Here is a 26,555-nt window from a genome sequence, read left to right as displayed (position 1 = left end):
TAATCATTTTTTCTTTTCACATTTTTACGCCCTTTTTAGTAAGGGAATAATTCTCTAATTACCTTGCACCGTCAAGCTTTGCAGTTTCTTTGTTCTCAAACTTTTGTGTTTATTAAACACAATAATCAATAATTCCGGTCGATAATTATAATTATTGACTATTATAATTATAAGCCTGTCAATAATCATAAATTTCCTATCAATAAAGAATGTGTGGACTGAAACAAGTGTGTGGACTTGCTGCTTTGTATTGCGCTGAAAAGCCCAGTTACATGTATAAGTTGATAGTTAACAGAAGACAAGCTGTTCTGATGCAGGGTTCCTAACACGGAATACAAATTTAGTGACCCAAATCATATTGTAAAACTGTTACTAATCATCAATTGTTGTTGGCACTAACTGTAAACACATACACTTTAAATACATGCTTGCTCAATTTTTACACATTTTATAAAAATACTATTATTAAAACTGGCTAATGAAAATACTCTTTATATAGACGTCACAAAATACCATAAACTCTCTTATCTGCACCAGTGTGACCATGTGACCTGTGATCATGGTGCCTTTAATTCAGTTGTTTCTGAATACTTGGCTATCAGCATACATGTAGCTTTGTCTCAATGTTCAACCATGAGTAGGAAAGCGGATTCAAAGTCATCTGCCCACATTTTCTGGTCTCTTGCATAACTCTTCACCTGCAAGTCAGTATATGAACATTCATAGTTACGAGGCCTCGGTGAATTGTTGACATAAAAGGTTAATGTTGATTGGCTGCATACAATTGCTGTTAGCTTAACGCTTGATTTCTGATTGGTTAATGTAAAAAGCAACACTAGAGCAGTTTGTCAACAGAAAGCCAATATAATAATAAAAGTCTATGGACTGATTTGCTGACTCAGCAAACTTAAAAAGGTTTTCTTTCTATGTTTATTAATCCATCAATGTAAAGCCAACTCTTGGCTGTGGTCAAACACTTACACTCATGAAGTCCGAAATGGTTTTTGCCGTTTCATATGAATCTAATAACTGAATAAGAATCATTTTATTGTCATCAAAATTATTGATTCCAATAATTGCAGCTATTGATCTGTTACCTGTTTATTGATGGATGCATTTAGAGGACAATCGTTAGAAGTGAGGCATTCTGGGGTCTCTCCACTGCTTATACCTAAATTCCTTCGTAGAGACATGTCGGCATGGAGCATCATCGTTTCATCCTTACTCCATTGAGTAAATCTATAATAGAAATATGGTCTAAAGACTACATAGATACCGTTTAGAGCCTATATAGCCAGTTGACTAGATATCGTTTTGAGACTCCATAGATATTACCTACAAAGGTTCTGTAGATATAGTCTAAAATTAAAGTAGTCATTTTTAGGCATTATGTAAACATTTTCTCGGATTCCATAGATATTAAATAGAAGCTCCAGGAGTGTTCTAAGTAAATTATAAATGTTGTCTAAAATATTAGTAAACTAACCAAATGCCCGGCGTTGCACTGTATGAAAATACAGCTTAGAAACAGTGGCAAGTAATGTAGCTGCCTGCCACTTGCTATTAGCGTGACACATTACCAATGGGTAGTTTGAGTAAGCTACTATCCATATTGCTAAACTCTTACTATTAAGAGCCGTAAGAGCAAACTTTAGTGACATTACGTGATACAGAGTGCTATGCATATTTTAATGAAATAACCACTCATATCGTCAAAGGAATCCATTGCATCTCGCGTAGCTTAAGTGGTTAGGTTGTTGCCTGGTGAACGGAATGTCCTGAGATTAAATCCAGCACAAAGCGGATCTCTCATTCCTAGATTTTAATAGTTATAGCTTGACAGGCCAAACAATGACTGACTTTAAGGTTTATATATCTAGATACAGTCTAGAAACTCAACTATTATAATTATCAATCCTTTTGTTTTTAGCTAGAAGTAGTAAGACCAGTGTACTGTGAGAGATTGTCAGGTGTGCCGATAAAGCACAGAGAATAACTATGTGCACAAGCATTCTGAAATGCAGAAAGGTGGCTAATTGAAGCAGGTGTTAGAGTTTTCAATTGCTAATCAGAATTTCATAAGTTCAAGTCCTGTTGACAGCAATTCATAACCCTGGCTTTAGACAGACAACTCTCTTGTTATAGTAGAACGTTGCTCACCCATTGCTAGCTTCCTCAAGGTCAAATTTGGTATTAACAAGACTTCGGTAGTAGCCATTATCCAGTGTCTGAGGAGTCTCATCCCAGGGGCCTTCAAATCCGCTGTTGTCCTCACGACATCGACCAAGTGAATGAGCACCTATGACACAGAACATTACTAGGGTCAAAGTTTGCTCAAGGTTGAGGTAGATAAATATATCTAGATGTAGCTCTGAAAGCCTCACTTTTTGCAAACGCTGGAAGCTAATACAAACTTTTGGACAGATGCTTAATTTTATTTAATATCGAAAGTCGAAGGTCAACATAACTATTTGTGTAAAATTTACAAATAACTTAAGCATTTAATAAAAGGTAACACTTCTGCGATAGAGCAAGAATACATTTGTACACTAATGAATTAGTGATTGCATGCAAAATGGCTTCATTTGTTGAAATTAACATAAATAATCATAAGTATTTTTGTTTCCAAAGAGCCATATAAAATTTTGAGTTCAATAAAATCAGCAGATTACAAACAATGATTAATAGATGGGTCTGTTAGAGCCGGTATATTGAAAATAGAATACCTACTTCATAAACACATACGAGTTATTTTAAGGCTTTTTTCATATGTTACAAGTGTCAATAAATGTAATGTAGAATAGTTTATACCTAACAAAAGTAAATAAACCATATGGAATAAAAAAATGCATTCTTTGTTCATTGATACAACATTCTAGTTGAGTTTCTAACATATTTAATATAGCTTCGTGAACAATTTAGCCTGAAATTCTGGATAGCTGTGAATTAGCGCAGGTATTATAAAACTAGGCTGCCAAGCTGAATGTCATGACCAAAAGCAGTGCAGTGCAAAGCAATCTTGTATCTTAACCTCCAAAGCTGTCTTCAAAGAAATGGATAGGCGTACACCGCTTTCACTACACAAAAGGTTTTTGCTCATGTACTGTGCAATCACCGTTGCCAGGTAATCGTTTGATTTACTGAAAACTAATCGTGAATGCTTCATTACATCTATTCATGATAATATTATGGAATACAGTATGTCAATCAATAAACTGTAGAGATCAATGCATGACTATACATATAACTATAGTTGAGAGCTAAGTCGTCGTCAGCTGTCCTGCCCATTACAAATTTTAGATTGAAAATGCCTATGTTCTTACCCTAGAAATGAACTAAAACATTAAAGATGAAATCACACAAAATTTTTGTAAGTTATATCAAAGATATTAGTATTTTTTGATCATTTCCGATTGTTTTTGATGTTTGAGGTGATCTGATTGCGAGGATGTTTTAAGATTAAAATTGATAAAACTTTTTCGCGATTAAAATGTTCAGAAGAAAATGTGTGAATTGGCATCTCCAATTGTTATCATTATTATATAATCTATAATATTACAATATTATAGATTATTATGTAACAGCTGGTATCAACTATAATATATATTATTATAGTTGCTATCAGCTGTTACAGTCAAGTTGAAGCGTTACTCATTTCTGTTCTACTGGTCTCTTTGCAATTATAGACTCCCAATTGAACTTTTGTCGAATCTGTGCGTTTTAATAACAATTAAGTTTTATTGATTTTAATCTTGAAACATCCTGGCAATCAGATCACTTCAAATATCAAAGACAATTGTAGATGATAAAACTGTACCTATACTTTCTAATAAATTTTATAAAAATTTTATGCTAGTTCATCTTTAATTAGTAAAAAGTAATAGATAAAAGAGAAAATGTACTCTATATAAGTCATATATCATATGACTATATGACTATATGACTCTATATAAGAATCACCCATCAAAGCGACTGCCTGCTTCTTTGATAATCCAAATTCCGTCATAAGGAAAGATAGTGATTCTGGATCTTCACCCTGCAAGTAAACCAAAGTCAACCTCTGCAAATATCTTTAGTTGAAAGTCGTAGCTGTGGCTTCAGCTATGACAAACATCTGCTTGTATATTTATTAAGTTAAACTTGCTAAGACACCTTTTCTGTGGCTACAAACAATTTAGGTTTTATAAGTCCTGTATTATCACATGAACTTCTCTGTACGCTTTTAAAGCATTTGATAACATTTTAAAATATTTAAAAGTTTTTAAACAGGTAGCGACAATTTTACTTTTAAACCATTACAAGTTTTAACGAGTACACATCAATAGGGGTAACGGGGGCACAGTGGGCCGTTTTTTACCTTACTCAAAATTTCCCTGCTCATAGTCGATCAACTAAGTTTAAATTTATATGAAAGCAAAAGAAATATGTTCTCTAACATATCTGAAAGCCTTCTGGCTCTATGCCAATCCTTGTAAAAAATATTGCGTATTACATAAAATAAAAATTTTGGACCACTGTGCCCCATGGCTGGGGTACAGTGGTCCATGACATGGGGCACGCTGGACATCACTTATATTCCGTCATAATGTTATCAAATCACAATGATTTTAATGTGATTATTTATCTTTGTGAGTTATATGAAACTTTATCTATTTTTACTGGATAACAAGCAAGCGTGAGACAAGAAAAATCAATGTATTCAGCTAAATGTCACTCTCTTTGTCTTTTCAAGTACCCGTTTATTCAATCTTCCCCAGCACATTTGTTCTCATCCTATCTGGGAGGATAGCTACAATGGTTTTGTTTAGCATAGGCCCGTGCTAACTTTCTTAGTCGTTTCTCTGTCAGCCCTCAATGATGCCTTAAAGCTGTGAGCAGGTATTCTTTCAGTAAAAGTTCTTGATGAACTGTAAAAACTGTTCTATTTGCTTCTTTTTGGAAATGGACTCAACATTATTTATTCCTTTGTATTTTGCCTTATTTACATAACGAGTCATGATAATTCTCAAGATCTTCAGGTTCTCAGGGACCCTGTGCGCTGCTAGGCCTTCCTCAAGCACCATCTTTATGGCAGTCCTAATTTCAGCAGCAAGGGTTCAATTTTTATCATGGCTGTCAGCCATTTTCTTATATGTATGCACTATCTCTCTCTTTTTTCAATAGCACTATCAATCTTGATGCTTTTATTTAAAAATAACATATATAAACAAATGCCTTTTAAAACCTGTCTCAAATATGAGGGAAAGTAAGTTTGAGCAACTAAACTTAGTGGGTTGAGGAGATTATTATTGGTACAAATAGTGCTGGAGATCTGAGGGGAAAGCGTTTCAAAGTTAGCCTATTTGTATTTTAGCTTAAAATTGCCTTTTTATTACCCTTGTTTTGGTGTAGGAGCATTGAGAATAAAGCGGGGTATAGTAAACCATGTTCACTGTGCCCCACTTCAAATTGTTCACTGTGCCCCAACCATACCATGTGAGAAAAATTGAGCTGAAATTTTCCCAGCTTCCATCCATTGTTTATGTTGAACATTGAAAAAAGAAGAGAACATTCATGCCTATCTTTGTTCACATCAAGAGATACATACCTATGACAGTGTAATGTATATGTTCATTTTCAGCTTGCATGTCATACATTACTTTTACTATGAAAAATTACATTTTGCTTACCTGAGATTTTCCTTTTTTAGCTATCTATTACCAAATAATAAAAGTAAACCCCTGCCATCATTTCCTATTAACTATAATTGGTGTGACAACACTCAACTAATTGTATCTCTGAAAAAAGAGGGGTGTTCACTGTGCCCCTATGTCCACTGTGCCCCCGTTACCCCTAAGCAAAAATTGTTAAAATAACGCTAGTTGTAACAAAATTAACCAGATCTTTCGTTTAAGTCGGCTGCAAACAGTTCGTGTTTAAAAAAGTATTAAAATAGTATGACTAATTCTAGCTAATTTGTTGGTTGAAAAATTTCAAAAAAAAATTGGAATTATTATCATACATATATATTTTCAAATATACTTAATATATATTTTTATATTAATTATATATAAAGTCTTTTCTGCAATCTTCAGGTGATTTGTGGCAGCATAAAACAGAAGTGTAGTGACTCCAGAGAAGAACATTAGGGGAAAAGATAAGCAACATTAACCTATTCCAACTCTCTAGTTAGTTATAATACTCCACACTTTTCAGAGCATAGAGTGTTGTTACAGGTAGACCTGGCTACTTGTCTGTTATATAGGTCTATCTATATATTTTTTTTTAAAGGTTTGTCGTCTGTCATCTGATTTTTTTGTCTGTCCTTTGGTATGTCCAGCTATAGTGATTAGAATCTTGATATTAAAATTCCGCGTCCCGATGAATTTGAACTCACGAAAATTGCATCTGCAAGTTTTTTTTAATCACGAGCTCTATCACTGAGTTACAAAAGGCAATTGATCAAACAGATTATTATATACCGTATAGCCAATGCTAGTGCTAAATGACGTACTATTTGAAACTCTATGAATTCTATTACCTCTATGAAATACGATGGATTTTTGAATTTTTGTGAACTTCTATTTCCAGCTATTCGTAAGGTTCCATGGCTAAATCGTGGTGAAGTTTAATACTTTTCATGCGGACAATTGTATTATCTTGAGTAGAAATGGCCTCTATGTTCTTTTACCGTTCGGTCAAACAAGGACAGTACGACATCTCATTTTCACATTTGTACCAATATCAAGAGGTACCAGTATTGTCACATTCAAAGTTTTGATGAATAGCTTTTGGTGGAACCGTAACCTTTTTTATACACACACATACACTTCTATGCAAGAATTGTTATTATTAATTCAAAATATTCAGAATTTTAATTTTTTTTTCTCAGTTTGTATTAATTGTATCATTACCAAATCATCTCTTACTGTAATCATAGCAAAACAGATTTAATTTAGCTATTATATGCAAATTATTTAACATTTACATTTAAACCCTTTTATAGTCATTTTATTTTTTTAATTTATTCGACAGGCACGAAACATTTTTCTCGTAATATGAAGTTTAAAAGTTACTTGTTTCACAAATTTTAAAAACCTTTACAGTTGTTTTTATTTTCTTTCTTAATTTATTTCAATCACACAAAACACTTTTCTCATGATACGTAGCTTAAAAGTTAGAATAGCAAATGTTGTTATATATCGAATAAAAATAAATTTTCTCTCCATGGAAGCGATCGTCATGAGAAGCGGTAGATTTTATTAGCAAGTTTACTCAAATTATCCATTGGCAATGTGCCAGGCTAATAGCAAGTGGCAGGCAACTCTCATTACCTCTAATTGTTTATAAGCTGATTTTTAATACTCAGGCCACCGCATCACAGCTAGTATTTATAATATATATATATATATATATATATATATATATATATATATATATATATATACATATATACATATATACATATATACATATATATGTATACTAGTTATGAAAAATAGTTGCACTTATCTTTGCAGCTACTAGCAGTTTTATGACTTTTGTCAATTTTCAAGCTGCTACTAAAGATTGTAGACAGATATTACACAGAGTATCAGACAGAGACCAACTCCTTACCCTAGGAAATTGATGATTTTGTTCATATTCCTCTGGGTCAGCACAAGTGGTCCTGCCAGTGCGAAAAGGTATGTTTCTCTTGCCTGGTCCACCTGCCAAGTAATACAAAAATTAAAAACTACTATTGAAGTTATAGTGTTGCTTTTCATTGTAATTTTTTACAGTTTATTTGTTTTACTTTATTTTTTCACTAGTTATTAAGTTTCTTGTATGGTTTAAATTACCAAAGATAATCTTTGCTTTATAATTGCTTTGCTAATTATCAAAACTATAAATATTATTTCTAAAGATAGCCTATATACTAACAAATAGAATATTAGTGTGCGTATAGCATTTTAATGTTATAAGTTTTTGGGCACAACTGAATATTGTGAAACCTTAGATGCCGAGTGGGCGCAGTTTGACTTGTGACCTAATGATGATTCCTACCAGAAGAAAGCATAACACAACCATGTCTGTTTGTGAACATATTTTATTAATTTGACTGGTACAGTAGCAAACAACAGCAGCATCAAACTGCAACAATTCTGCTTTAGAAGCCTTTGCTACAGAAGGTAGTGCATCATGTTTGACACACTGTCATGTTAGTTGTTCTATTTTAAATATCAACCTGCAATACCAAAGGCCATGCATCACATTAAACACACTGGCATGTTAGTTGTTCAATTTTAAATTCCAACTTTCAATTCCAAACATCATGCATCATGATTAACACATTGTCATGTTAGTTGTTCCATTTAAATTACCAACTTTCAATACAAAACATCAGGCATTACGTTTAATACACTATCCTGTTAGTTGTTCAATTTTAAATACCAACTTTAAATACCAAACATCAGGCATTACGTTTAATACACTGTCCTGTTAGTTGTTCAATTTTAAATACCAACTTTCAATACCAAACATCAGGCATTACGTTTAACTCAATGGCATGTTAGCTGTTCAATTTTAAAGACCAACTTTCCATACCAAACATCAGGCATTACGTTTAACTCACTGGCATTTTAGCTGTTCAATTTTGAAGACCAACTTTTCATACCAAACATCAGGCATTACGTTTAATACACTGTCCTATTAGTTGTTCAATTTTAAATACCAACTTGCAATACCAAACATCAGGCATTACGTTTAATACACTGTCCTGTTAGTTGTTCAATTTTAAAGACCAACTTTCAATACCAAACATCATGCATTACGTTTAACACATTATCGCATTCGCTATTCAATTTTAAAAAACTTGTTTAGTTCAGAGCCACCAGAGGCTCACATTTTAGAGCTATTTAGTGCTCATCAACCACTTAATCATAGCTCTATTTATATACTGTACCAAAGAAGTATGATTGCGCAAAGGCTTTTATATTAAGGATTAATCTGCAAAGTCGATGTTTTGCATTAACTATCGTTATTAATGCAAGTAATTCCATTTTATTTTACTCATTTTTTGATGTATCTCATTAGTCTGTCTCACTGTTATTTCTTATCAGCAAACAATTAAACAAAATAAATGAAGCCTGCACTTTCTACTAGAAGTTTAATCTTTGCTGTGTTTGAAATCTCTCAGCATACGCTGGTAGCTACAACCATAGAGTTATCTCCCCCTAGAGTGATAACTACACGAGGAGATAACTCTATGGCTACAACTGTCTTATCAAAAGATGATAAATAAAAATAAAATAACAATAAATAAATATTTGTCTCAAAATAAAATGGCTGTCTCATAGTCCCAGCTTTCACCTCTTCTGGTAAACTACTTAAATGACCTTCCTAATGCTTCAAATTATTGCAAAGGTCTTTTTTTAAAGATTTGCGGTCACTAAAATGTCTCTCTTTTAATGTTCACATTTCCTCACCTGATTGAGCCATGCCCTTCTCTACAGCTGTTGTACCGACCAACACAACAAAATCTGCAAAGGATATTGATGGATCTAGCTCTTCCCATAGTTCCATCACATCTTCATAGATGTCCTCTAGTCCTACATCAGATCATTTCATAATCACAGCCAGTGATGCTCATGTAAAGGCATGTTTTAGTAGAGTACATATACTCTACATATAACATTGTTCTTTATGAAATCAATTTTATTCTATACTTCAAAGATATTATGAGTTCATCATTTTTACCAATGTAATGCTTCTTGTTCGCATTTAACGGTGAAAAATAAGTTTTATCTCAATGAATATGCTTTTAAATGCATAAGCATAAATATATACATATATAGACCTAATGTAGTGTATGTAAATAAATATGCACGTGTCTTATAAATAATTATAGTAAAATATAATATATATTTGTTACTCAGTAGTATATTTATGAGGTGATAGTTGCTCAATAGCAAATACATACATATATACATGTATATATATATACTCAAAATATGTAGGATGGGAGGCCCCCTAATAAGAGGCCTTCGTATATATAAAAATTATCTAAAATGTGTATAGCAAATTGATAATAGGAAGCGGAACATTTTTGCCTCCTATCGAGGATATATTTTTAAATTCGTTAGAGGTAGTTTTGAACTTGGAGTTGTCTCCTCAAGGATATGTGTCCAAAATTAATGAATTCATAGGTAAAATCTGTACACACTTAAGAGTTAAGTCTCCTTACCCCAAATTTTGCAATAAAATGCACAACTGATGGCTGCCAGCTGAGCTTTTATAGGCAGGTTTTTATCAGGCATGAAATCAAAGTGTTATGTGATGTGAATAATAAACAAACCAATTATGAATTGAATTAGCAAGAAGTTATTTTTTGAATATAAACCTTTAAAACTGATGGTTTGATTTCGATGATTGTGGTTGATCTTTTGAACTTATGTGTAAATTGGCTACTTTTCCTCAATATAAAAAAACTCATAGCATTTTATTTATTGTACAACAAATATAGTTTGCAAATGTGGATGTTGGCTGACTGGTTATTGTCATGGCAAGAAGGGACTGAATGGTAGGTACTAAAACAGCTGGTTTACCTAACATTTTTATCCAAAAAGTTGTAAATGCATTAAAACCAATTAAAATAGTTTGTATTTTATTACTTCACAACAGTGCTAAAAATAAATAGCAAACAGCAACAAATTTATGCAAATATAGTATGATCATGCAGAACTACGCTAAAAAAATCATCTTTTGATATTAATGTTAAGAAATCAACAACATATTGATACTTAATTACAAAAACGATATAATACCAAATAAATTTAAAAGATATATTCTACAAAAGTAGAGACATCATTATTCAAACACATACTAAGTATTCACAATGTGTTTTTATTATTTTCTATGATTCATCAGTGTCAGTTTATAAAACATAATATTATTATAATGTTTTTATTTCGTATTGTAAAATGAAGCTATTAAACTATACAGTTATATATCCATGTACATATACGTATGCACATGTATATAGTTTTAGTGTGCATGTAACAATCGTAGGATATGGAATGTTCAACAATAGATAGAATGTTAATTTTGACTTCTCCCCTGGTATTCTAAATCACTGCAAGATAATTTAGATAAAAATAGCAAATTTGATGCTTCTATGGAAGAAATCGTATTTACAGGGGAGATAAATCCTAAAATGTCATTTTTGCCAGATCTCTCATAGAAGTGGAAATGACAGCTACGGCACTTCTTCAGCTTTGAATTATCTATACAATAATTAGTCTAAATCACTGCAAAAATTTCCACTGAAAAACGGTGCCAATGGAAACGCAAAATAAACTGTCTTGGCCCACGGCCAATACGGCATCAAAGTGTTAATTGACTTCATAACAAGTGTTTGGAAAACCATGAACAGGCCATTAGGCATGCTACTAATTAAAAAGCTTACACTGTTCTGGCTACATTATTACAAACATACTGTAAGAATCGCTTGCAGCTAATTTTGTGATGAAGGCAGCAAAAATTCAGTTATTTTATCTTAGTTCATTGGCTATCATTACAACAATGCATCAATAGTTACAAAGAAAATTTTTTTGCTTCTACTAGCATTTTATATTTATATAATTGTATTGAATAAAACATTGCTGTTTGTCAATAAAATGCTACCTCACAAAGCGGAGAGTGGTTAAGCGAATTACTTCATCTAATGAAGAACAGGTTCAGGCTTTCCTTTTTTACCGGTTTTAATAGGCAAACATCAAACAGAGCAGACAGTATTCAATAATTTCTATAGTATGCAACACTTTTGTCTGTGCCTCTGAAGCTAGGGGCAGAGATTAAAAAAACTATTTTTATTGGTTTGGCTACTGGTGGCATACAGCTTAAGAGTCGACTACCCTAACACATGCAATAATGAGCTGTCTTCTTTAAGGGTAGAATAATTGTGGATGTAATTATTCTCTGCACTTTATCAACACGCATGACCATCCCTCAAAGTACAGCGGACTGCCATGGGTACTAGTAATAGCAATACAATGATAATTGTAAAGTATGAAAGCCGCAGTCTGAAAAAATACATATTACATACATATACATATTTTAAATAAACTGATAACTAACAATGAATAAGACATGTAAGATAGAATTTCGAAAACAAACTAGAAGGTGCTATGCTAGATAATGAACACCAAGACTGATGAATGAACTATAACAAATGAAAACAAGCAATCAGACAGTAGGGGACACAAAAGTGGATGACAAAAAGAGGCCTTAAGAAAGAGGCAGAGTGTCTAATAACAGCAGCGCAAGACTAAGCACTGCAAACCAATTCCAGGAATGGTAACTAAGTGCAGGTTGTGTAAGACAAAGGGTGAAACAGCCATATTGTAAACAAGTGCTCAAAGATTGCACAAACTGAATACAACCTCTGACTTGATCAAGTGGCCTCAGCAGATTACTGGAGTATCTGTAAGAAGCATGGCATACCACACACAGCATAATAGTATAACCATAGGGTAGAGCCAGTGTCTGAGAATGACAAAGTGAAAGGTTTAGTACTGATAAAAAAAGAAACAACAGATTGTCAGATTAGTTGTATAACCATCCTATGTGATGCCAGAGTAAAAAGAAGAAGGAAATATATAAAGGAGATGTACAAAGTGCAAGATTGGAGCGTCGAAGGCTGTAGAATTTTCAACCGAAAGTAATATAATGTATGTAGTGATTGGAGTGATTGATACATTATTCAGCCAGCTTGTGTCATATCTCATTGAGGTCAGTGCTCAATAGTCTTTCAAACAACTCAGAAAACAGTGCTGCTAGGAGCTGGTCAGATTTTAAGGAAGACTATTCAGTAAAATGACTCGTTAAAGTCAAAATCATCAGGCTAAGGCCTTGGCTCACCTCCTACCAGCCACCCGGTTGTGAAGACAGTTTTTAGAATGACACTAATAATATAAATAATAGCAGTGTCTGTCCATATGTCTAAAGCTAGATATAGAGGTTAGGAAAAACATTGCATGGGAAATTGAACTCAAATCTTTGGCTGAGCAGCTGTGCACACTAACAACTAACACTAAAAACGGCTCAGCTTAACCACCTTGCAGCTATGTTGGGCAGTGGGCCAAGGCAGTTTATTCTTGCATCTCCGTTGGCACCCCCTTTCAGTGGCAATTTCTGCAGTGATTCAGACTAATTTTGGTATGGATAATTCAAAACTGAACAGTTGCCACAGCTGTCATTCCCAATTCTGAAAGAAATTTAATAAAATTTTATTTTAGGATTTATCACCCCTGTAAATAAGATTCTTTCCATAGAACCATCAGATTTGCAACTTTTTATAATATTTATTTTGCTGCAATTTAGGCTGTCATTGGTGAAGTCAAAATTCATCTTCTATCTACTTTCTAACTTTCTATATCTTACGATTGTTACAACCACATGTAAACTATATACATGTATATACGTATACGTATATGTAAATGTGTGTATAGTTGTATGGTTAATAGCTTTATTTTACACAAAAAATTCAAAACCTCTTTAATTATGTTTTATAACCTGAAACTGATGAATCATAGAATATAATTATTGGTGATTATTATTAGCATTATTATTAGTGGTATTATTAACAGCTAATATCAGCAGTCTTACAAAACGAGCTGGGATATTTCAAAATATCGCATATCCTAACTATTTGTTCAATATAATTAGTTCTTAATCATTTTCCTCACTATCGGCATCTTCTGCTACTCCTGCTACAGTTTTGTTTCAGTGCATGCATGTGTAAAGCTCTGTGTAAGGCAGCTCTGCCATGATACTGGCACATCAGTTCCCTCGGAACCTGTATTTTGACACTCCCATAGAACAGCTTGTAGAATTTCAGGTGGGGCGATAATTGTGGTATGACACTTTACTGCATACTCATCAATTTCCTTACCCAGTATCCACCGATGTAAAGAAGGAAATTGTGCTTTGGCAAGTTGTGTTGTTGACCCTTTCCATATACATGTATGTATAGCTGCTACATAATTGACACAATGCACATGGTTTTTCAGCGATTAAAGGGAGGGACTGACTGGTTTAGACCTAGACACAAACAGCCAGTCTGTTAGTCAGTTGAAGTCTGTACCATTTTCTTGGGTGCTATCTCCTTGGCCATAGAGTCTGCGTGTGTAGGTCTCACAGAGAGAATAAAGTCGCTTTGAAACTTAAATGATTCTCAGAGTCCTTTCATTACGTGCTGAAGGTCGACTTCTGAAATACTCACTCACCTCACAGTGTTTTCTCATAACAAGCTCAATTTTGCTGTTATTCGTCTCTGATGGCATATGTTCTGTGAATCTAGTAGCGATTGCAGACAACTTGAAGCATACACTATTTGAAACAGACCATTCAGGCTCTTTAAAAGTGTTTTCCAGCTTTCTAGACAGTGACTAGTCAAGGTTTATTAAGTTAATTTTTTGAGAGTCATGTATGTGAGCTACACAAATCATGTCAAAGCTCAAACAATGAATGCACTTATCTTGTATCTTATTATTTTCTGTTATTCATCTGTGTCAGGCAATAAAACATAACTAATCTGTGTCAGGTTATAAAACATAATTATAGTGTTTTGAATAGTTTTTTGTAAAATAAAGCTATTAAACCATACAATTATTTACATACATGTATGTACATATTCATATATACATGTATATAGTTTACATGTGGGTGTAACAATAGTACGATATGGAATGTTCGAAAATAGATAGAAGATAAATTTCGACTTCAGCAATGACATCCTAAATTACAGCAAAATAATTATGATAAAAAGTTGCTAATCTGACGCTTCTATAGAAATAATTTAATTTACAGGGGAGATAAATCCTAATATATTCTTTTTATCAAATTTATCATAGAAGTGGGAATGGCAGCTGCGGCAACTCTTAAGTTTTGAGCTCTCCATACCAAAATTAGTCTAAATCACTGCAGAAAATGCCACCGAAATGGGGTGCCAAAGGAACATCTTTTCTAGAACTGTTTTTCCTGCTCGGCCCATAGCCTATGTGTAATAATTTTACAAATTCAGCGTGCCAGACTGACAGGGTACCAGTTTTTCTGTAATAAGAATTCTGGGCCTCCTTCTGCTCTAAGCCATGGTTGGAGGTTTGGGAAAAACGCTGCGTAATAGGTAAGGTTTCATACTGGGTAAAGATTGAAAAGTTGCAACGAAAAAATTATTTTTTACAAATAAATTGCTGCTTTGATAATTTCCCGAGGTAAAGTTTTTAGAATTCAGCCTGTTCATGAAACATCACTGCCAGAGACAGCTAGAGGAAAAGCACAAGGTTAGCGACAGCTGAGAAAATTAGGTTTTCACACTGATCAAGAACAGTCCCAGCAATCTTGTACTATTGGTAGAAAATCAGCAAGGAGATGCAAACAAACATTTGTAAAAAATATTTAAAAGAACTGATCAGTTTACACTCTCATACATTTACAAGTAGAACTGCTTGGAGTTTGTATTTGATGGAGAAAAGGCTAATGAAAAGGCTGTACTAATGAACTACCAATACAATCATCCAGGCATCTTGCTTGTAGCTGTGCATATATGCAGGATAAGACAACTTGTGCTTAGAGGCCACTGATGATGGATAGTCAAAGCTGCCATGATTTTTCACAAGCTTTTTAAAAACGTGTGGTTCTCCTTGCTGCCTGTTACACTTTAATATAACGCTTGCTGTGCTTCCGGAAATGTCAGCAATTATTATACGGTTTAAACAGAAATTAAGATGCTTGTGACATTTTAGTCTCAATTTTAATACATAGTTCATTTGCTTTGATGTCTTAACGGCCTCTTTTCCTGTCAAATTCAAAAATAGTTGGTCAAAAAGTATTGAAGTTTTTCCATCATTTGAAATTTTGTTGGTTGTTTTTGGTGTTCTGACAGACAGGATGTTTTAAGATTAAAATTAGCAAAACTCAATTCCAGTTACAATGCTCACACAAAAAAAGTGCTCAGACCTCTCCAAAAATTACATCCATAGTCATGCTAGTTGTTTATAAAAATAGACATACTGTCACGTTATCAATGGATACTCACGTGTTCATACAGTATTTAAAGGAAAACAGTGGGACTAATTCTAATCAAACTATCTTTATAATATTTGAAACTGGCTATAGCGGTGTATCTAAGGATAGGCTTACATTCTAATTTGCATCTAAACACTCATAAGCAAACACAAATAATATGTACGTCAATAAATATGCATAACACCGCAACTTAGCTGCAATAGCCGATGACATCACTGGAGGAAGAACAGGAAGTGCAATGATTGACATATTTTTGGAGTAAACATTTTCTTCTGAACTTTATCAATGCAATCAAAAATTCTCCATTTTAATTTTGAAACATCCCTGCAGCCAAATCACATAAAACAACATGCAGAAAGTCAAAAGAAGGAAAATATAACGATTATATAACGATTTTTAAAACTTGATGCAATGGACAATTTCAAAATATTGGTTTTAAAAGGTTTATAGGAAGTATTTGCCAAATAATGACATCAATATTAGTTGTACGTCCTACTCAATAAATAGTAAGTAAGAGTTGCAACATTTTCGATGATATCAACATTTTAATCTTTTTATGAAAACGCTTTGATAAATATAATTAGCTCGTGTAATACATTGAACTTTAAAACAGAGAGCTACATTGTAAATCTCACAAAAAGTGATGGTTTTAGACGTCTGTGAATTTTTTGGTTAACTATATCATAACTATTGTGTCACACATGCAAGAGTACACCACATTTCATCCAACATATATAACAAGAATTTTAATCTAATTTTTAATTTAAGAGCTTTTAATCAAAAGCTGTAAAGGTTGACTTGCACAAAAGAAGTTCGCATTACAGGTGTATAGTATCAAAAGATTGACCATGTCTTACTCTGCTGTGTTGTTGGTGCAAAATTTGTGTAAATGTAATTGCAAGCTTTTAAAAGCTATAAATCGAACAGTTAATCGCCGCCGGTTGGAATCAATTTATTTTACTGACGTAGGCCAATACAAGGCTCAATATAAAAGTTCTTGTAGCATTAGTTTATGACAAACACTTTGGGTTTTATCGAGAAACCCATATCAAATATAGATGCTCGCTACTTTACAGTTTTGTTTCAGCTTGGTCTAATCATCTAGTCGTTATCTGATCATGAAACTTGGGGAACTTGAACCATTTTTCGCCCGAGTTTGAGGGCATAGTATATTTAGCTGACTTTAGACTCTTATAAGTTCAAGAATATACCAGTGAGAGGTATAGATTCTTTTGTGTTTACACACAATTTGTATATTTACACAAGCAAACGAATGAAAATTTTCAGAAGAATAATGTGGGAGATAACTCCGACCGAAAATGACCAAAAATGCTTTTTAGCGACTATTCAAAAACAATTATTGCTCCTAACATATAATTTGTCTTTGTTTCTGTTATTATTTCTGAATTTCCCAGGTCTCAGCTATCCAACACTAGTCTCGTCTTCTCTGTAGATGCATCGGGTCAACGTATAGAAGCCATAAGCCTGCAAGATTAACGTCTTAGTCGAAATACTGCAAAAGTAGAGGTCCAGGTCAACTTGTGGTTTCAACAAAGTCACACATTTTTCTCATGTTTACACCAATTCACATATGCAGATTTTATTAAAACCATCTAAAGTTTGTGTTTCATACTGTAAACCGCTTAAAATTGAGTTTCAAATGCCCTCCAAACACCTTTTTAAATCGCCTTAATTAAATGAGATGATCCCGCTTGTCAAGCTTTAACTTGGCTGATTATTATCCTTTCATTATCAAATTTTCTGTTTTCTTTTGGTTTGTGATTGTGATAGTAATGAAGCTTGAATTATTCTACTAACATATATTCCTAAATGTTATCAATTGTTGTAGCTTCAAATGCATATGTTTTGCCTGAGTTGGTCGTAGGTGGTGGCACCACTGCTAATAAAAAAACGCTCTTGTGGTACCCAGCAGATGTCTTCCCGCTTTGATCATGTGAAATTGTTTGTTGAGCCTTTGCACATGAATCTCACATTAACATCATTGTTCTCTTGATCATAGCCAATTGCCATCCCCATATACTACCGACCATCATATATACAGGCCAGATATTGTCCAGGTTGAGGTGTTAAGGTATTGTTGGTAACATGTGAGTCATCAGTCTTCTCAACTTTGTATCTTTGTAGCATACATTTTTTTCAACAAGTGGTGAAAGTTTTCAAAATTCAATGGCTTTCCTACTGAGTGGCTTGAACCAGTGCTGTTCCCGACAACCAATGACTCGTTGTGTTGATTAGAACCTTGGTTCCAAAATCGCTGCTTAATCTGCGGCTTCATCAGTGGGTACATAAAACACCTCCACCCCAGCAATGTTTTCCTTAGCATACTTGTACAGTTGCTCAGTACTGAGCAGTCTTTCTTTTCCTGACTTAAAGGTTGACCTGCAACAAAATTCACATTACAGTTATTTGGTATCAAAAGATTCACCATGTCTTACTCTGTTGCGGTGTAGGTGCCAAATGTGTGGAAATGTGATTACAAGCTCTTAAAAGCTCAAAAACGAAAAGCCGCCGTAGATTGGAATCTCTTTATTTCTTGGACGTAGACATGATATTTGGTTATTGTCTTGTCACGTGATGTTCTCATGTGAATTGAAAGGCCAATAGAAAGCTCAATATAAAACTTATCGTAGAACTTGTTTATGACAAACACTTCGGGTTTTACCGAAGACACCGTATCAAATATAGATGCTTGCTACTTTACCGTTTTCTTTTGGTTTGGTCTAATCGGCAAGTCGTAATCTGATTATGTGACCCAATACATCGCAAACAATTTCTGCAGCACTTTTCGGTTACAATCCAAAGCGTACAATCCGGATAACACATTTTAGATTGTATACATACATTCCAGAGAACGCTCATCAGATTCATTAAAAAACCTACCTCAAGTGACTCATGTGAATTATTTCAGTAATGGATCTGGCGCCCAATACAAGAATTACAAGAACTTTGCCAACTTATGTTACCATGAGCTTGATTTCAATCTTACAGCATCTTGGAGCTTCTTTGCCATCTCACATGAAAAAGGTCCGTGAGATGGGATTCATGGGGTGGTCAAGAGACTGGCCACCCGTCACTCCAAGCAGTTAGTTAAGTCAGGAAAAGAAAGACTGCTCAGTGCTAAACCACTGTGCAAGTATGCTAGAGAAAACATTGCTGGGGTGGAGGTGTTTTATGTACTCACTGAAGAAGCCGCAGAACAAGCAGCGAATTAAAAACCAAGGTTCAAGGCAGCACAACGAGTCATTGGTTTTCAGAACCAGCACTGTTTCAAGCTACTGTTCTACTGTTCTACTGTTTCCCAGTAGAACAGCCATTGAAGTTTGCAAACTTTCACCACTGGTTGATGAAAAATGTATGCTACAAGAATACAAAGTTGGGAAGACTGATGACTCACATGTTACCAGCAATACCTTAACACCTCAACCTGGACAATATCTGGCCTGTATATATGATGGTCGATGGTATATGGGGATGGCAATTGGCTATGATCGAGAGAACGTTTGTGTCAATGTGAAATTCATGTGCAAAGGCTCAACAAACAATTTCACATGGCCACAGCAAGATGACATCTGCTGGGTACCACAAAAGCATGTTCTATTAGCTGTGGCGCCACCATATACCACCAACTCAGGCAAGCATATGCATTTGAAGCTACAACAATTGATAACATTGTGGAATGTAAGTTAAGAAAATATTTTAGGCTCATTACTATCACAATCACAAACCGCAATTACACGGCATATTTGAACTTGATAGGATAATATTCTAATAATCAGCCAAGTTAAAGCTTGACAAGGGGGGGATAACCTCATTTGATTGAGGCAAGTTTTAAAGGAGTTTGGAGGGAATTTGAAACTCAATTTTCAGCATTTTACAGGCTGAAACACAAACTTTTGATAGTTTTAATGAAATCTGCATATGCTAATTGGTGTAAAACATGAGAAAAATGTGTGACTGTTGAAACCGCAGGTTGACCTTGACCTCTCCTTTTGCAATAATTCGACAAAGACCTTATTCTTGTATGGCTTCCAGACGCTGACCTGATACATCTACAGAGAAGATGAGACTAGTTTTGGATAGCTGAGGCATGGGGAAATTCAGAAATAATAACAGAAACAAAGGCAAATTATATGATAGGAGGGATAATTGTTTTTGAATAGTCGCTAAAATAGCATTTTCGTTCATTTTTGGTTGAAGTTATCTCCCCCATTATTTATCCAAAAAATTTCAAACCTATTTGTTTGTGTAAATATAGAAACTTTGTGTAGACACAAAAATCTAGATATTTAACTTGTATATTCTTCAGATCATATGAGTCTAAATTCAGCTACATGTAGATGTGCTATGCCCTCAAACTCGGGCTACAAATGGTCAATGTTCAAATCTTCTTAGCACCTGAACCAATGACCCTAGAATATCAAAATTTGGGATATAAGCGCTTTTCAACATAGGCAACAACATATTAAAAAAAATCATCAAAATCTGAGACTATGAGGTTTTTTTAGTTAAACTTGGTAAATTATATGCCAAATATATTTTTGCAAAACTCCAATTTTTAAAATAAAGCCAAAACATGTGTGCTTAATTGAAATGGTTGATTTTTACAGTCTCTTTTTTATTTAATGAGTTTCCAACATACTTTTAATTTGTCCATGAATGACATTTGAACGAAGATAGCAACAGGGATTCACACAAACATCTATTAACAAGGGGACAAAAAGATTCTCACTTTTACCATATATCTGAAAAATATTAGGAAAACTTGGAAATGTTTATAATACAATAAATTATTTATACTTCAAAGTTTAGTATGTCATAACTCAAATTATTTTAGAGTGTTTTTTATCATGACCATGTCTAATAGTTGTTGAGATGAATTGTTGAAAAAACGCAACTAGATGCGAAAATTCAATTATTATCACATTTTTCTTATTACACACGCTGTCTGTTGGCATGTAGCAGCCACAAGTAAAAAGGCTTGACCTCAATATTAATTAACATCTATGGAGCCAGGTGTCCTTTTTGAGAACCCGCAAGGTTGGCCTTGGTGTCATGAAAGCAACCAGCATGAAGTTTTGACCTTCAGTTACCACAGTTCTTAGATGGGTTATTTAAGAGACAGGAGTGGTTTTTAAGTATTTGACGGTGCGATTTATAAGGTTTTGAAGCGATGTTGAGGCCTTCACCGTTGGTTTGCACCTTCTTTAAAAACTCCATGTATCAGGAGGGGAGGAGTCTACAAATGCTATAATATAGTTATTTTGATTATACTTCAACATTAGTCATATTGGATGATGTAGCAATGAAAATGTGAGTGAAGCCAAGATTAATTAGTATCATCAGCTTGCATTCAGCTCTGTATTTGGCCAGATCATCAAGCCAGCCCATAAAACAATGTTACCTAATCAACCTCAGAGCTAACCTTTAAAGCTAATTGTGGTGTACCAATTCATTGCCTATAGTTGCTGGGACAGGCACGAATTTCTGTCTGTTACTCCCTTTATTCTTAGCCCTGCCTAATTTAGGTGCAGGTGACCAATGGACTGAGAAATATAGGTCGGAGTGGTCAAGTTTCAGCTGATTGCCGGGTTTATCCTGTGGGCCTATAAATACACCTATTTATGAAGCAAGACTAACATTAATCGTCACAGTATTGCTAGATGTGACAGAGATGTTATTTACGGCTGCTGCAGTCAAAGCAAGGCCAATGTTATTACAGCTGCTTATCTAGTATTTTGCGATATTATCACATACTCGTTATATACGCATTATGTGGCTCTCAGCCTGAAGGGCCAGGTTTGTAAGGCAGAGCTAGTTAAAGAGTGGTAGAACACACATGTGAAAAATAAAGCCTGCTCTGAAACACTTACTAGAACCAACATGTACATTCAAACATAAAACATTAAAAATACCTATTTTTGTTACGGTATATGCTTGCATGCTATATGCTGACCTTAGAGCAAATCAGATGATGCAGTTTACAGAAAGTTGTTTGGAAAATAGAACTGTCTGGGCCCTAGCTTGTATATTATTTATGTTAGCCGTTTGGCCTTGCTGCTAGAATTTTTAAGACAACACAATAGCAGTTTGAACAAGCTAGAATAAATAAATGCAGGGTTAAATCCAGATATATATATATATATATATATATATATATATATATATATATATATATATATATATATATATATATATATATATATATATACACGAATCTCAATGTTTGTCTGTCTGTCATTCATTCACCAAATTATAGCGATAAAGCTTTAGCAATGAGAAAATCGCCCTGCAGTATATTGGACTCATGACATTCAGACCGCAAGTCTACTAACAAGAGTGACTAACCACAAGGCTAAGCCATTCTTATCACTCCCATCACTCTTACCATATACAGTAAACGTTCCTATAATGTAGGCCTATACCTCTTAGAACTAGTCTAGACGACATACGTTTCTGTAAAGTTTTTGCTTCCGACTACCAAAAACATTTTATATTACATGCTAAGTCGAGTAAGTTCTCAACTTTGATTTAAACGTTAGTTTATATTGATTGCTTCATATGCAAGAGAGAAGACTATGTGCATATAGCATTATACATATTATGTATATAATTTTTGTAGCAATCTAGTTGGTTGTGACAGATTGCCAGATGTACCGACAAAACAGAGAATAGGGTAATTGTGCAATTTTCATAAATATAAAGGCGATTGATTGGCGCAGGTGTTACAGCGTAAGTCCACCAATGTGAATGTAACGAGTGGGAGTATCATCACTAGTTCTATTTTTTCCTAACCTTGACCTCTGAATACAGATAGGTGATGAGCAGGCAGAACAGCTTTTGTAAAATATTTTGTTGTTTTGTTTCCATGTAGACATAAAATATTTGTTATTAGTTTTCCTTTGCAGATTATACATTGCTGTTTAGAAAAATTAGTAAATCGTTGTAAATGAACATCAAAGATGTACGCTCCCCAAGTTATTGTGGAAGTACTGAAAAATGGTAAAAAAAAAATGAGGTTGATCAAAAACAGAGAAAAGTTGTCAATGCACTCTAATATTACTGCAGTTACAGTACACCCCACATATTAAAAAAAAATTACGTCAAGTTTTTCCTCTTTGTATGCCCGAAAGGTCAGTTTGAAAAGGTCTTTGAATAGGTTGTGCAATTCACATGTATTTTACTGTTCTTATATTGTACAATCAATATATTATTGTAAACTTCACTGGAAAAGATTATTTATGCTGCAGGAGCTCGTAATGTAGGCCTACTGTATATTCTTTCAACGATTGGAAAAGCCAAAGTTGCACTTCCTATAAGTAGCTAATTGATATTACCTTTGGTGTTTTGTTTTTTTAAATCTAATTTTTACCATTATACACTTTTAGTTGGTAGTTTTCAATGGATTTCAATTTTCAATTTTCAATTTCAATTTCAAAGGTCCTGGTACACTCATGTTTCTGGTTTTCCTAAGATTCGATCACTAAATATACATATGACTAACAATATACAGTGTCGTATACTCTTTCACTGCCGTATGCTCATTTATGTGAAATATATGGTCGACTGGGCTTTTTCGCGAACTTCCCAGTAATTGCGTAGTAGCCTAATTTTATTATCCGTTGACAACATAACCAATGATATTTAGGACTTTTATGGTATTGACAATGTTGTCCAAAAATTGTTGTATTAAATTAGCATTGAATCACAAGGTAATTTTAAATTTTTGTTTGGAAATTTCCATCCGAAAAAACCAACATTATTGTGTAAGTTTTATGTAAGAACCTTCCGAGATACATGTGAATTGGATTACCTATCATAAGCAGAGTAGAATTAAGTCTGTCATTAAATATGTCATTAATATTAGTTTTAGCACTGGCTCACATTCAATCATCTGTTAAAGTATTCATGATGTTTTTCGTCATTAGTTAGTCTTGCCTAAGGTCTTGTTATGGTATGCTATTATAAAGCAATTATGCTGTGGTTTTTGTATCTGTTTTTGTCGTTGATGAGTTATGCTAGTAGCATTGTTTTGCTGGAGTCAGTGAGCTACGTATGCTTTAACAGTAAAGGAGAGTATCACAACAGAGCTGAAGATGAGAGGCATTTAGTGAATTTTAGTAGACCAAGATACATAACTTACATTAGACAACAGATAATTACTTATGTTGATGATATTATGTCTAATTCAGATTTACTTTTTTTTTCATTAAACCGACAAAAAATAGCAGCACTGACTCTGATGGTAGTGAAAGTAATATTTTTGTAAGAGTAAGAAATATTGAGGAGGATTGTTTTAGCTTTGTAGTGATTGTACTTTACATCGCTTTATCAATGCACAAAAAAGTTATAAAAAACAAACTGAAATATTGTTTCCAAGTCTATTTATAAAAGCCTTTAATGAAATTTTTTTATATCAAATATTCCAGATTTATAGGTTCATAAAATTATTGTTATGAAAATGAAATACAGATCAACAACAAACTATAGGGCTCAGCAAACGTTCAAAGTATGACATAGCAGAACGGTAGAACCTCAGCACATTTGCTATTACGCAATCTAGACAGAAACCGGTAGCCACTCCCAAATTGATTCATTATACCAACTACCTAATTGTATATGTAGAAGTGAAAGCATTAGCTCTTGCTACTATGCTTTTGAAATGCACAAAATGCCATTTATTTGCGTTGCAATTAAGTAGCTTGGCTATCTATCACAAACAACTCAAGAAAACATGTTTTTCAACTCTTAATGAAGTTGTTGCCATAAAATTTGGCCAATATCTTATAATTGAGTTATATAACATCTATTATAGATGTTATATAACCCAATAATAAGATATTAGCCAAATTTTCCGGTACAATAATAATAATACATTAGTTACTTATTTGGCTTCAGCTGTTAGCCAAACCTAAAAAAAACAGCAACCTATATGGGCTAGGGGCGCTTATCGGATCCAATCATTAGTATTTACAAGTTTGGATTAAACCAAACAATGTTCTTCTTTTTTTTAGGTGTGAGCTGTCATCACAAACGTGGAGAATGATTAAGCTAGGCTCCTTTTTAACTTCCCAACCTTTCATAAGTTTCATTATCTTTTTAGACAGCCGTTGCCTGTTCAATTAGAACTCTTGGCATTCAAACTGTGGTTCATTGTTCAATTCTCAAATAGGCTCCTATGGATGGCCAGATCTACATCAACCCCTGAAATGTTCTCTTAGCCAATGTTCTCCGCTAATAACTATTACTTGTTATTGCTATAATAGTTCAAACAGATTGTGTTGGCAGAAGATTGTTCCATCATACGGTAGTTTTCAATTATTATCATGTATGTTTTATTAGGAGTTGCATAATTTCCAATTAGGGATTTTAAATGTTTTTCAATTTGATGAATCCAAACATCTATGTTTAGAATGATTGTGATTAGAAATAATCACTGCCAGAGCAACGAGCTATGGGGATCAGTGAATGTCCAATTTGGCGCAGCAGACCCTCAATGCGAGAGTAATTACGTAATACCGATGGAGTGTCTCCAGCTCGACAAAAGATGAGAGAAATTAACAGCAAATGACACAGCAAAAGTGTAGCAGTGCCCGGCTTTGATAGAGACACACTAATTAAGGCAATGCTATTTCACTGTCACTCTGAACTTTGACGTTCTTACTTACTCCAATGCTTTTAGTAAAAGGCTTTCAATAAATTTTAAAGGTGTTGTATTTACTCAGATATCATATATATTAAACTGCAAAAGAAAAGATTTAACAAAAGTTTTTACTGCCGCCTAATGTAGCAGTGTTTTTAAACTACTGTCATTGACAATCAGTTAGCCATGATGGATTAAGCATGCCGATAGCTTGTGAACTGTATACGGTTTTAAAGCATTGCAGAAAGCCCTGCAGTCTTAAAATAAATTTCATAGACATACCAGATAGGTGAGCCTTCCAGAAGGCATTTAAAAAGCATTAAAAGGCACCTATATGCTTCAAATATATTTTTTTCTAATGCATTTCATGCACTATGCAAATATTGTTTTTTAAATTTGTGCTCAAATTCATCCCCACTTTCATCATTGCCTTTTGAACTGATGATTTGGCAAGTCTCTTGCAGTTATTGTTTTAAAAATATAATGATATATTGTATATATATATTATTGTGCATGTGGTAGCGTATAAATTAAAACCATCAAAAATTTACAAATCCTGTAGTGAAGTTTATCTTATCTTGAAATTATCAGTGTGGCACTCCTTTGTCTGCGCATGCTAAGGTGAGGCCGGGTTCAGACCTGGGGACAGCTGCGTAATCTCGACTCATTATGTATCCAACAGCTGGAAAGCAAACAAATTGTGTAGCTGCGTATGGGCATCAAATTAATTTAATTGCGCAAATGACTTTCTTTCTGTAGGACATAATAGTCGCGCACTCTTGAGCTTGTAGTCCATGAGCGATCGCTTGCATAACAGGTACTCTGTCTCCCGTGTCTTAGATGCCAT

At 34.0% G+C, this 26,555-nt stretch overlaps 1 protein-coding gene across 1 annotated transcript; it reads right to left on the bottom strand.

The window, feature by feature from the left end:
- Positions 1–620: 620 nt before the first annotated feature.
- LOC137408038 (uncharacterized) lies at positions 621–26,555 on the bottom strand. The gene is made up of 7 exons (XM_068094428.1): positions 26,486–26,555; positions 9,447–9,569; positions 7,597–7,688; positions 3,961–4,036; positions 2,161–2,299; positions 1,098–1,239; positions 621–698 (listed from the first exon to the last, which is right to left on the bottom strand). The coding sequence occupies exons 1-7, from the start codon at positions 26,553–26,555 to the stop codon at positions 621–623; spliced, it is 720 nt and encodes a 239-aa protein (XP_067950529.1).

The sequence above is a fragment of the Watersipora subatra genome, chromosome 11, assembly GCF_963576615.1.
Source record: "Watersipora subatra chromosome 11, tzWatSuba1.1, whole genome shotgun sequence".
Lineage (NCBI taxonomy): Eukaryota > Metazoa > Bryozoa > Gymnolaemata > Cheilostomatida > Watersiporidae > Watersipora > Watersipora subatra.
The sequence above is the reverse complement of the archived record's forward strand: the minus strand, read 5'-3'. Positions and strand labels throughout refer to the sequence as shown.

Coding starts and splice junctions, on each gene's coding strand:
- LOC137408038 (XM_068094428.1), bottom strand. CDS start 26,555: ATGGCATCTAAGACACGGGAGACAGAGTACCTGTTATGCAAGCGATCG. Junction 4,037..7,596: donor AAAATCATCAATTTCCTAGG/GTAAGGAGTTGG, acceptor GTTTACTTGCAG/GGTGAAGATCCAGAATCACT. Junction 699..1,097: donor ATGCATCCATCAATAAACAG/GTAACAGATCAA, acceptor ACTGACTTGCAG/GTGAAGAGTTATGCAAGAGA.